The sequence below is a fragment of the Callospermophilus lateralis genome, chromosome 7 (genome assembly GCF_048772815.1).
Source record: "Callospermophilus lateralis isolate mCalLat2 chromosome 7, mCalLat2.hap1, whole genome shotgun sequence".
Lineage (NCBI taxonomy): Eukaryota > Metazoa > Chordata > Mammalia > Rodentia > Sciuridae > Callospermophilus > Callospermophilus lateralis.
Window position 1 is genome coordinate 3,631,105 of NC_135311.1, and position 12,908 is coordinate 3,644,012.

General features: G+C 59.6%; 1 protein-coding gene across 50 annotated transcripts; it reads right to left on the bottom strand.

The window, feature by feature from the left end:
- Window positions 1-865: 865 nt before the first annotated feature.
- Celf3 (CUGBP Elav-like family member 3) lies at window positions 866-12,548 on the bottom strand. 50 transcript variants are annotated; one of them, XM_076860374.1, is made up of 13 exons: window positions 12,404-12,548; window positions 11,209-11,291; window positions 6,017-6,065; window positions 5,538-5,666; window positions 5,338-5,417; window positions 4,155-4,298; window positions 3,902-4,043; window positions 3,587-3,736; window positions 3,183-3,248; window positions 2,216-2,274; window positions 2,140-2,161; window positions 1,752-1,895; window positions 866-993 (listed from the first exon to the last, which is right to left on the bottom strand). In XM_076860374.1, exons 1-13 carry the CDS (start codon window positions 12,546-12,548, stop codon window positions 866-868), a joined length of 1,341 nt encoding a protein of 446 aa, XP_076716489.1. The 50 variants fall into 50 exon arrangements, with proteins under 50 accessions (XP_076716489.1, XP_076716494.1, XP_076716492.1 ...); XM_076860379.1 differs by having other exon boundaries at window positions 1,812-1,895; window positions 2,140-2,158; window positions 2,213-2,274; XM_076860377.1 differs by having other exon boundaries at window positions 1,812-1,895; window positions 2,140-2,158; window positions 2,213-2,274; window positions 3,171-3,248.
- Between the last annotated feature and the right edge of the window lie 360 nt (window positions 12,549-12,908).

Sequence of the window (12,908 nt, forward strand, 5' to 3'; positions counted from 1 at the left end):
ATGGGGGCTTCAGCCGACAATGGACACGGGCCCTGGGCTGGGGGCCCCCGGGGTGGGGGGAGTTAAGCAGCCAGGATTGGGGGGAAAGGGGAGAAACAGAAAACGTGGGTATTGTTCTTGGGTTGTGTGTTTTTTTGTTTTTTTTTTTTTTATCCAGGGGTTTAGTCCAAAGGAGATTAACACAAAATAACCAAGGCGCACAGATCTGTGGTCCTGAGGTTGGGACGCTGGCCCACAGTGGGGTGAGGGGCTGCTAAGCGAAATTCACCAGGCAATGCAACATTCCAACCTCCGCCACCTAAACCAAAGTGACTCCCACGAGGCCTGCAGCTCGGGCTGCCCCAGTCGGCCCTGGGCCCTTTCCTGGTGTTTCCACCACTGGGAGGACAGAGATTCCAGAAGCCAGTGACTCTAGGACCCTCAAGTACCCTAAACCAAACCTTGCTCCCCCAAACCTGCTCTCCTAATTTCATCAACCCAAAGGAAAACCAGAGAGTGAGAGAGACACAGACACGGACACACTGACCGGACAAACAGAACAGGTGGTGTGACGCTCTGGGGCAGACACAGACAGACTCGGTTCCTCCTGGGCTCACATGGAGTGAGTGTGAGTGAGTGTGTGTGTGTGTGTGTGTGTGTGTGAGAGAGAGAGAGAGAGAGAGAGAGAGAGAGAGAGAGAGAGAGAGAGGTGACTGAACAACAGCTGGGGCAGTTTCCCGGGTCCGTTTCCCATGCCCAGAGCCGGGTAGGGTGGGGTGGCCCCTGAGGATGGTGGGAAGGGTGAGTGGCACATTCGAGGGCCCTGGCTGCAGTGTGGGGGTTGGAGAGGGGGGCACAACACCAGAGCAGCACCCACCTGGAGCCCTCAGTAGGGCCGGTTGGCATCCTTAGGCCGCTTTAGCTGGACTTTGAGGCGCTTCATGCCGATCTGGAAACCATTCATGGCCTGGATGGCCGCCTGGGCACTGGCTGGATTGTCGAAACTCACAAAGCCTGGGGGGAGAGGGGCATAAGGCCAGCCGGCCCACCTCCCTCTCCTGCCGTGGGCCTAGGGCTGGAGCTGCAGCTTTCCAGACCTACTTCTTCTAGGTCTGCTAATGCCTAGAATACTGCCTGCACACCATAGGCTTCAGGAAGTGCGTGTTGATGGGTAGGCTGAACGCGCCATCCCAGCGCAGCCACTTACAGAACGAGGACACGCTTTCCAGCACTCTCTGCAGGGCGGCCTCTTCCTCTGCCTGGTCATGTCTGAATCGGCCTTTTGAAAACTGTCATCGCCAGACCTTACATGGCTTTGAAACAAAGTCCCTGGAGCAACCTTTCAAAGATGTGAAGCGACTAAGACCTACCCCCTTTGGAAAACCAAACTCCCCAGACTGAGCCTACTTGACTCCATCAAGCATGAATTTGGCGGGCGAACTTTTGTGGATGTACATGCCCAGAATCAAACCCAGGGCCTCAGGCGTGCTAAGCACCCGCTCTACCAGCCAGCCATGTTCTGGCCAACGTTGGTCCTAACAAGGACGAAGCTGTGGTTTTCTACAGGAAGAGAAGAGCTCAGTGCAATAAGTGTGGGATGCAGGGTGTGTCAGAGATGGTCCTGCCCTGCCCTCGGACACTCGGGATCTCAGGTACAGGGCCCATCGTGACCACAGCACTTTCAGTGGTATCAGACCGTGTTCTAACGTGGAGTTTGGCAACAACAACAACAACATGTCTACACTTGGTCTTTTGGATCATCGTATTCTTACCAAAACATTTGCTCTGATTGGTGGCCCGGTCAACAAAGACTTTGGCTGAGATGACATGGCCAAAGGGGACAAACATCTGGAGGATCTCTGAGTCCGTGAACTCCTGGGGCAGGTGGTAGATGAAGATGTTACAGCCATCAGGGCCTGGGTGGCGGCAGAGACCGAGGACATGAGCAACAGGGTGCCGGGAAGCAGACCCCGCGGGACCCTCCACTCCTAGCCCAGCATGTGGCCAGGGCTCCGGCCACCTCGTCCCCATTTGTTTTCATCCCCACACACAGGCAGGAGCTAGGTTTGGCACAGGGCAATCGGAAGTCCCTGAGACCACAAGGAGGACCTTCCTATCCCTGAAGGCTGTGGCTATGCGGACCCTGCCCAGGCCTGGCACCTTCTCGCTGCTGCTGCTGCTGCTGCTGCTGTTGCTGCTGCTGCTGTTGAGGCGGAGGTGGAGGCTGCTGGGCCACTAGGGCGGGAGGCTGCGGGAACGCGGGCGCAACCAGGCTGTAGGCTGCCGGGTAGGCTGCTGAGGGGACAGAGAGAGCCGAGGGTAGGCTTCTGGGGGGACAGAGAGAGCCGAGGGTAGGCTGCTGGGGGTGGGGACAGAGAGAGCAGAGGGTAGGCTTCTGGGGGGGACAGAGAGAGCCAAGGGTAGGCTGCTGGGGGGGGGGACAGAGAGAGCAGAGGGTAGGCTTCTGGGGGGGACAGAGAGAGCCGAGGGTAGGCTGCTGGGGGCGGGGACAGAGAGAGCAGAGGGTAGGCTTCTGGGGGGGACAGAGAGAGCTGACGGTAGGCTGCTGGGGGCGGGGACAGAGAGAGCAGAGGGTAGGCTTCTGGGGGGGACAGAGAGAGCCGAGGGTAGGCTTCTGGGGGGGACAGAGAGAGCAGAGGGTAGGCTTCTGGGGGGGACAGAGAGAGCCGAGGGTAGGCTGCTGGGGGGACAGAGAGAGCCGAGGGTAGGCTTCTGGGGGGACAGAGAGAGCCGAGGGTAGGCTGCTGGGGGGACAGAGAGAGCCAAGGGTAGGCTGCTGGGGGGACAGAGAGAGCCAAGGGTAGGCTTCTGGGGGGACAGAGAGAGCCGAGGGTAGGCTGCTGGGGGCGGGGACAGAGAGAGCCAAGGGTAGGCTTCTGGGGGGGACAGAGAGAGCCGAGGGTAGGCTGCTGGGGGGGACAGACAGAGCCGAGGGTAGACTGCTGGGGGGGGACAGAGAACGGTAACGGACAGATCTCCCTCCCCTCACCCAGGCCAGTGGGATCCCCAGAGCTAAGGGTCTGTCAGGAAAAGTCCCTCAGCCCTCCAGACCCATCCTGTGGATAAGGCTTGTCCGGAAAGTGCAAGGAGGCACTGGCAGAGCCGAGAAGCCCAGATCCACGCCTGGCCTCCTTCCTCTTGTGGTCCCCCCACCTGGGCAGGGCCTGTGCGAGGAGCCTCACCTGTATAGTGCTGCATCCCTGCGTAGGCCTGCTGCAGGGGGTCCACGGGGGCCGCGGGGCTCTGGGCTGCGGAGAGCAGGGACCCTGAGTGGCTGGCACCCAGCAGGAGCCCCACCTCTGGGCAGAGACGCAGAGACGGGCAGGGAGAGAGCCTCCGCTGAGCACGGGGTGCAGGGTCATAGGAAGGAAGGACTGGGGTGTGGTTGTCGTGCTACCCTGGAGGTGTAGTCCCAGCTCTGAGCCCCAGCTTCCCTGGTCAGAAATAGGGAGTACCCCTGCCCAAGATGGAGGAGCCTGACCGGCCCTGAAACCCTGGGGCTAGATAGGGGCGGTGTGGTGTGACTGCCAGGACAGGACAGGTGGCTTGGAGGAGGACCAGGCAGGGTGACAGGCGGAGGGCCCACCTGGGTAGGGGTGAACCCCGTTGGGATACAGAGCGTCGGGGGCAGGCTGCCCAGTGGGCTGGGTGGGCACCGGGCTGTAGCCGTTGACGCCCAGGGCAGCAGGGATGGCAGAGACGGGCGTGGCAGCGATGGCAGGAGGGGTGCTGGTTCCTGGGAGGAGAGAGCCACAGAGACAGTGGAGAAGGGGACACAGAGGCGGAGACCCAGTCAGCGAGTCCGAGGGCGGCGGAGCAACCAGCCCCCCTGGGCCCCACCAGGCCGTAGTGCCCTGGCCCCCGTGATGCCCAGCCCCGCCCTGCCCTGCACAGGCCTCACCTGAGGAGGGGGTGATGGGGGTGGCGATGAGGCCATTGGCATTGATGGCGGCCATGTGCTGCATCTGCACGGCAGCCATGGTGGCCATGGGGCTGAGGTAGGCACTGTGGGCCGCTACCAGGGCCGCCTGCTGCTGCATCAGCTGGAAAGAGGGACACAAGGTGGGCTGGGCCCAATGTGTCGGGAAGATGGGGCAGGACACGGCGGCCAGGAGAGACGGGACAGGCCAGGCTCAGCCAGGGCGAGTGCTTACGGCCTGGGTGTAGGCGCTGTAGGCTCCAAACTGGAGGGCGATGGGGCTGAACATGCCCAGCTGGGTGGCCACCTGCTGCATGCGTCGCAGACCTCGCTCCTTCTCGGTGTCAGCGAACTTCACCACCAGGCTGGATGAGGCACCCTGGGCACGGGCCCCACATGCAGGTCAGAGAGAGAGACAGTCAGCACCTCTCTTCCCCAGGGGCCAGCACCTGGCCTCGTCCCGCCTCCTGTACTGGTGTCTTTGGATCAGAAGCCACCATTTGGTTTATGCCAAATGGGGAGATTCTGCTCTACCCTCTCCTGTGCCAGGACATGCAAAAGGCTAGAAAGAGTCCAAAAAGGCCTTTAGAAAGAGTCGGGGACCGTGAAAGGGCGTCACTGCTCCTCCAGAGGATCCATACCTGGAAGTCCTCCCCTTGGTGGAAGAGCCACAGCAGAAGTCTACTCCTGCCCCAGAGCTGCCCCCACCTCCCTATAGGGCTCCTGCCCACAGCCTGGTCCTCATGGTGTGCTCGGTGGATGCAGCCTCAAGCTCTAACACCAGCCTGAGCTGAATTAAATACACACTGGGACATTTTCAAGGACTGTCATAGAATCTTAGGCTCTAGAGTGGCAGGGGCCTGGGGTCACCTAACAGGGTTCTCCATCCCCTGCTGTCTCCTCCCCTCCGAGCCCCGCTCAAGGCTGCCCAGCTCTGCTGGAGACAACTGCCACCTCTCAGAGCTCGGGAGTCTGCTGGGAGTTCCCAGAGGCACTCAGGTGACCAACACCCATGTCAACATGCATGGGGCTTCTGAGCAAGAGTCTGGCACCCCAGCAAGTGGGGTGGGGATATGGCAGGTCTGAAAGCCATGTAGGAGGATGGAAGGGCTGAGGAACGGAGGCGGAAGAGGAGGTGAGGGACTGGGACTGAGGGTGAGGTGGGTATAGGAGAAGAGAGGTGGGGAGATGCTCTTTGACATATGGCCCTGAAGGGTTTGTTTTTCTGCCAAGACATTCCTTTCAAATAACTGAAGAGGGCTGGGGACGCAGCTCAGTTGGTAGAGTGCCTGCCTTGCGTCAGGAGGCCCTGGGTTCCGTCCCCAGCACCACCAATGAGTGAAGAATCCTATCCTGAGTGGACTGCCCCTCTGCGCCAGGACCTGGGGAGGGGAGGCTGGGGAGGGGGCTGGGCTCACAGGCAGAGTCCGGCTGCTGTGGAGGGTGTTGATGGCGGCCTGGGCCTCAGCATGGGTCTGGAACTTCACGAAGGCGCAGCCTAGAGAGGTGGAGGTAAAGAAGAGAGGGTGAGCCCCACCTCAAGGCCACGGGAGACCAACTGATAAGGGACCAGCAGGGAGGGACAGGAAGGCCGGCCGGGAGAGGAGCGGGTAACTACCTTTGCTGGTGCCATCTGGCCCCCGGAGCACAGTGCACTCATCTATGGTCCCAAAGGGCTCGAACATCTTCCGGACGTCCTCATCTGTCTGCTGCTTCCCTAGCATCCCCACAAAGAGCTTCCGGTCTTCTGGGGGGTAGGGCACAGGAGGAAGGACATGCTCAGGCCTCCAGCTACTGTCCCCTGGAGTCTGCCACTACTTCCCGCCCTGGGGACCAACGCCAGGGTGTGAAGTGGGTGCCGACTGGGAGTAGGGTGCTGGCGGCTGGGAAGGACTTGCACTCCACTGAGCCTCCGCGTGGCCATCTCTCCCGAGGCCAATCTCCATCCCCTGCAACCACACGGACTCCCCTCTCCATCTGGCCTGGGAACTCTTCAGAATGATCAGAATTTCTTCCTGGAGGAAGACTGCCCCTCACCTCCCCAAGCCCTGGGCCTGGGGTGGGAAGAGAGGCATGGAGTCTCAGGTGCGGACCTACCTCCTCGGCTCTCGCTGTCGGCGGGCTTGACCTGGATCGGCCTGTTCATCTGAAGGAGAGAAGAGAAGGCAGATCTAGGGCCTCCCAGAACTCCCAGGAGCCTCCCGCTGGCCTGCAGAGGCTGGGAGAGCAAGCCCCAGGCCCAGGCAGTTTCCCTAGCCCCTAAGTTTCCGATGGGCAGCAAGGGCCGGGCCTAATCTTGTCTAGGATTAGGACCCGAGGGGATTAGAGGCAGGAGAGAGAGGATGTGAGGAAGATGCTCATGGGCACATGGGCTCAGCTTGGCCCCAGTGCCTGGCCCAGGGACGGGTGCTACTCTTCCTAGGGGAGAAGGGGTCCTGCCCATAGGACCCAGGTCCTGAGACAAAATCCAGCCAAGGGACTACTCAAGAACTGCCTTCCTTCTACAAAGTCGGAGCCACACAGGCCACCCCATGGAGAAGCCCCCAAGGACTCTAGACTGAGGTAGACCCCCACAGAGGCCCAGACTTCCTTCTGACCCCTGGAGGTGTGTCTGCTTCTCTTTCTGCCCCCCTACACCCCTTGACCCCAGGGGGAAGGCACTCGGGCAGCACAAAGGGAGCAGATGCCCAGTCTCCGTGGCAACGGGAGAATGCGCACCATGGCAACCGCCCACTCAGCCTGATTTATCCGTCCCCGTCGCCCTGGCGACCGTGGTGACGTCATCACTTCGGCTGCTCCACACACCCGGAGCAGGAGTGGGGAGGGGGGTGGGAACAGGGTTTTGCTGGGGTGGAGGATTGGGTGGGGGCTGGGAGGTGGGGGAGGGGCCAGGAAAGCGTCCTGGTCCTGCAGGGAGGTGTGCAGAGCCAGCCGGTGGGGGCCACACTGCCCCTTCTCTGCCTCCCTCCTCCAGAGCACATCCCAGCCATCTGCAGAGACAGCGCTGAAGGAACAGAGGATGTCCCCAGCTCCTCAGCGATTCTCCCTGGCTCAGAAGTCCCCCAGAGCTCTCCCCTCTCCCTGACCCCTGTCGTGTCCCCCTTTGTTCAGTCTTCAGTGGGGATGGGAATCGCTAGCTCCACTCTCCATGTCTTGTTTGGTGAGAGGACTTGGAAATGACTCCCACAGGTTGGTTTCCTTAGCAGGGTGGGGAGCTCGGTAGGAACCGGAAATGGAGAAGGACTCAGCTGCAATGTCTGAGGACTTTGACCACTGGGACCACACCTGTCCCCCTCATTCACCTGATGGTGGGGCAGTCCTATTCCAGTGCCTGTGAATAAATAAAAGTAAGAGTCGGGGCCGGGGCTGGGCTCAGTGGTAAAGCGCCTGCTTTGGGCGTGTGAGGCACCGGGTTCGATCCTCAGCACCTCATGAAAATAAAGATGCTGTGTGCTCATCTACAACTAAAAAAATTTTTTTTACAAAGTAAGCAAACTGTTCCTTTGCATTCTGGGGGTGAGGCTGTGAGTTAGGAGACCTGGGCATGGGACCAACCAGCCCAGCCTTCCACTAGTTGTGTGACCTTGGGTCAGTCACTCTCTGCTCTGCCCTTCAACTTCCTCATCTGAAAAACAAGGGGGCGGACCAGGTGGTCTCCAGTCAGGTTCCCTTCCACGCTGGTGTCCCAGCGTTTGGAGACTCTGTGTGGCATCACTCAACACAAAATGCAGAAATGACACTGCCCCTGCACCTCCTTAGGCTGGACCCGTGTGCCAAGTCAGGCCTGGCACTCTGCAAGTCAGGCCTCCACAGCCTGGGACCCACCCGGAACCCGCCAGGCCCCACCCCCAGATCTCTGGATCTGAGAGCAGCTGGTGGGGGAGGGAGGTCACAGTCCACAAATCCTCCAGCCAACAGCCCCCAGCTTTATCTCCCACCAATCTGGGATTATCCCATCTGGGGCTCAATCTCCTTAGGAGTGTGTGTGTGTGTGTGTGTGTGTGTGTGTGTGTGTGTGTGTAGGTCTGGGGTCAGAAGCCAGGGGCTTCATGGTCATTCACCTCCTCTCCTGTACCACAGCCAAAACAATCCGGAGATTTCCTCACAGACACCTTGGCAGAACCAGCTGGCCCCACCAGGGGCTCAGCACAGGGCACTCTAATGCGTGGCACCAACCCCTTCCCAACAGGCTCTTGGGGATTTGCTGTTCTGGTTGGAACCTGGGACCCAGAGAGAAAGGATGTGGTTCCCTCCCTGCACAGACTTGCAGGCACGAAAATAGCTCACAGTAAACAGCACGGCTGAGGTGGATTCTCAGACACTCCAGTGCCCAGGCCGCAGCGGGCACCATGGCGAGGGAGACTGCCACTCCCTCCAGGCCCCCGGTGCCCACTTCCAGCCTCCTTCCTCCTGGCCCAGCACTTCCTGTGGGAAGCTCAGGCTTTGTTAGCTCAGCTCTGGCACACCTGCCCCCTCCCCTGAGCCCAGCTGTGCCCTGTTTACCTGGCAACCCGGCAGGCGCCTCTTCCCTAGCTACCACCCACCAGGTGATAAGCCCTCCCCAGGGCCTCCCAAAGAGGAAGGGGCGACTTGTACCCCAACCAAGAATCGCTGAGCTGCCTCGGACAGGATCACTTTTAAGTCCCCATCCTTCCCACCAAGAGCAAAGCCCCCTTTTCAAGAAGAGCTCATTGTTCCCACAAAGTCTGATTGTCTGGAGGGTGCAGGTCTTCCACTCCTGACTCCACTACTCTTCTCTGTTCCCGGGACCACTCACAGGTGGGGCCAGAGCCCACCTTCCCCCGTCCACAGAGTGGGATTTCACAGAGTGAAGGAAAAAGAAGAGGACAAACAGATGCATCCTCCAGGAGACCCCACCTGGCTCACAGGACCCCTTCAGGAACCTGTAGCAAAGCAGCCCCTGGGAGCTATTACTGGAGAGAAGAGGAAGTGGGGCTTAATAGTCATAGATGCAACCCCCATTCTTTCTTTATGCAGCCCCAAACACTACTCTAATATGGTAGCACCTTCTAGATTTGGGGATAAAAAAGATGGGGAGCAAGGAAAGAGGGTTAAATGCTCTTATTAAAAAAAGAACCTGCACCAGGCATGGTGGTGCATACTTATAATACCAGATACTTGGAAGGTTGAGGTAGGAGGATTGCAAGTTTGAGGCCAGCCTCAGCATCTTAGTGAGACCCTGTCTCAAACTAAAAAATAAAAAGGGCTGAGGTTGTAGCTTAGTGGTTGTGCACCCCTGGGTTAATCCACGATACTGGGCAGAAGGGGACCTGCAGTAGGAGGGCTTGGAGATTACAGAGTAGGAAGAACTTCCCAACAGAATCATGCAGCAGCTGACACACTGTACATACACACACACACACACACACACACACACACACACACACACACTATCTAAGGGAAAAGGCAAGGGGCAAAGAACCAGGAGGGTAAAAAGGACCAGGAGGACTTGCTTGCAGACACCTGCTTGCCTTGAGCTCCTTGGGTCTGCTCCCCCAGCCCTGGCCAGAGGCACCCCCGTGGGAGAGTGGGACCCCTCATCTCTTATTGGAAGCTGTCAGATCTCTCTAGATTCTGTCCCCTGGGGCAAGGGCCAATGTGGGAACTCTGTGTCTCCAGGAAGCTTTGGAGAAGGGCTAGACAATCATTAACCTGGGCTCCCTCCTCCCTCCCGCTCCCTGGGGCCTTAAGAAGGGTAGGCAGTGTCTCTGTGTCCTGGACACAGGGTAGATACCCCCAGTGGCAGGACCCACACTTGGGACTCACACCCACCCCTGCCTGTCTCCAAGTCCCACTTTGGTCTCCCTTCTCTCTCTCTCTCTCTCTCTCTCTCTCTCTCTCCCTCTCTCTCTCTCTTCCCCTGATCCCCTCTGGTTTCTGCAGAGACTCTGAAATAGGGAGACAACAGGGAAAGGCTAATGGCAATGGACGTGAAAACTCTTGATTTGTTAGGGGCCTCCAGAGAGAGAAGGGAGGGAAAGAAAGATGGGACTCAGTGGGGACCAGGCTCAGGTGTGCCCACCCCCCCACATCTGGCCTTCTGGGTGCTCACATGCGTGCGTGCATGAACACAGGCTCGCCCTGGATCCCAGAGCCTCTCGCACACATGCACGGTCCTCCTCTGCTGTGCAGGGGACTCTGTTCTAGCGACTGAGTGGGACGAGGTGGTGGGGGAAGGGCAGCTGAGGGCAGAGGCCAGGGAGGACCTGGAAGGGTTTGACGTTGGGAGAGGTTCAAAGGGTTCTGATTTTCTTGGATGCTGTCCTCCCCGCCCCCATCTGTTCTGTCTGTTTCCCTCCCAGGAAGAGATGGATGATCAGCACCATTCTCTGCTTCCCACGTGGGGAAGGAATAGAGGCCAGATGTGTCTCCAGCACCCAGACTGTGCTGAGCAAATGTTTGCTGAGAGCCGGGGTGGAGTTAGATCTCAGGAAGTACTTCCTGGGATTCACAGTCTGGGGAAAACAGATGCAGACAGAGCAAAAGGGAATGGGGTCTCCTCTCCCTTCAGTTCCATGAGTTTGGTGGGGGGGCAGTCTGAGATTCTTTATTCCTAACCTCAGTTGGCAGCCCAAGCTTGGGACAGTCTGCAAGGCCGACTGAGAAAAGAAACAAAGAGATGTGACCTTACTGGGGGGGGGGGGGGGCACATCAGGGCCATCCCAGCCTCCCTGGGCGCACTGGGCAGGGGCAGGGGCAGGCCTGCTTCCCCACAGAGTTGCAAGCCCTGTCCTGGCTACCTCATCCTCATGTCCAGGCCTTGCCCGAGCCCTAGGCCTGTGCCTCTGTTCCCAGGGCTCCTCCTTGGAGACCCGAGGGAGCATGACTGAGTTCAGAAACCAGCACCAGGATGCCAACCAGCAGGCCCAGCTGCCTAGTCCCAGGGCGGCAGCACCCCTCCCCCATCTCACAGTCCCCCAGGCTGCTTCTCCAGAGCCACAAAAGAGTGCTTGGGTGCCTCTGTCAACCCGACCCGTGGCTCCTGGTCCAGGGTCTTCTCCCCACACTGCCCACTGAGTCTCCCTCCAGCAGGGTCCTGAGGGCAAGTTGGGAAGTGGGGGAGGGGCTGCCTCTGCGCCTCAGAAAGGAAAGGTCAGTTTACTCCACTAAAGGTTCTCGTTCCTCCTCTCCAGGTAAGAAGAGGAAAATGCATGCATCTGCAGTAAGAAAGGTGGATGCTGAGAAGAGAGGGACTTCCTGGTGATGACAGGGGGGAGGAGTCCCCTGCCACCTCTAAGACCTTCATCCCTGCACAGGATGGCACTCACCCCTGGAAGCGTCTTCTGTTCGTGCAGGGCGCTCTGGGCCTTCAGGGCTGAATCGCGGGCACAGTATGTCAGGAAGGCACATCCTGAGGAGGGGCAGGGGCAGAGAGACAGGGTGGGGTTGAGTCCTGGCCTCCCTCCCTGACGGGCTCCCCCAGGAGACGAGGACTGAGGGGGCTTTTCCCATCTTGCCCTCTCCTGCCCGCTGGGGTGGGGAGCTCTGAGGGGTAGACACTCCGTCTCAGAAGTGGGCCAGAGACCTGGACTCTGCATGCTGGTGAGGTGGACCAGGGAGGGTGCCAGGCTCTTAGGAGAGGGCCCAGACGAGAGCTCATAGCCTGGCTCTCTCTTCCTCATCCGCTCTCCTTCCTCTTCCTCCCTTGCCTTTTCTTCCCCTCCATCTTGGCCACCCCTCTGCTCTCCAGGTTTGCCTGCTTTCTCATGTCTCCCTAATGCCAGGGGAGGCAGGTACAGGGTGGAGAGTGGATCAGAGAAGGAGAGGAGAGAGCAGTTAGCCGGAAGTGGTGGGAGGGAGGGAGTGTGGCCCTCCTTTCCCCAGAGACTGGAGCTCGTCAAGCCCTGACCCTGGGTCAACCCTGCTTAGCCACACAGTCCCTGGAGAGACCTCAGGGCCATCCTCCCTGCTACTCAGACCCTCACCAATCTATCCTTCATGCCCTACTTCTCAGGTCCCCCTCTTCAGTCCTGGGGCTGCCTTGCCCAGGTCATTTCCACAGGCTGGGCACCTGACTCTGTGCCCTGACCACGTCCCAACATTATCTGAGGCTACTCAGAGTCTCAGTTCTGCCCAAGACACACACACACACACACACACACACACACACACACACACACCCCTCCAGCTCCCTATCTTCCAAACCAGCTCTCCTGTCCCTTCATTCTTCCTGGAGTCCACCCACAGCATCAACACCTCCTTTCATCTCTGGGATCCACATTTTTGCAGCCTCTTGAAAACTCTTCACCCAAAAGCGCACCCCTAAGTCCTCCACCCTCAGTCCCCTGGTCACTCTACCTGAGTTCTCGTCCACCTCCTCCCTCCGGAGTGCCCTGAGCCCGAGCACTTCTCCCCCCAGATCAGCCCTTCCCGGTCACTCCATTTCTCCAGCCTGGCCTCTCCCTTCGTCCCAACCTCCCAGTCCACCCGCTGCCACCTCTCCAGCCTAGCCTGACCCCTCACCCTTGTGCAGCCCGGTGTACTTGTCCTTGATGACAGTCAGCTCGAAGATCCGACCAAACTGCTCGAAGATGGGTTTCAGGTCCTTTTCCTCCAGATGCCTCGGGATCTGCCCCACAAACAGCTTGATGGCATCCGGCTCCTTCATTGGGGCGGCCCACGAGGAGGGGCCGAGGGGAGCAGGGAGAGGCCCCAAAGCCAGGGGAGCTGCCCAACAAGGAGGCAAGTGGTGGGGGCCGGGGGCCCCGCCTGGGCTGGCTGTCCCTTTGGCCCCCAAACACTCTGAGCAGAGGAGCAGCTCTTCACACAAAGGAGGCCCAGGGAGCCGGGGCTAGGGGTCAGGGGTCTAGGCAGACACTGTCGTGCCACCAGGGGGCATAGCCCAAACACACGGTCTCCCTCCCGGAGACCTGGCAGAGATCCCAGGATGGGGGTCAGTGTGGCCAAGACCCGAGGGCTGGGGCGCAGCAGGGGTGCTGGACTTGGGGGGCTGGGGGCCGTGGCGAGG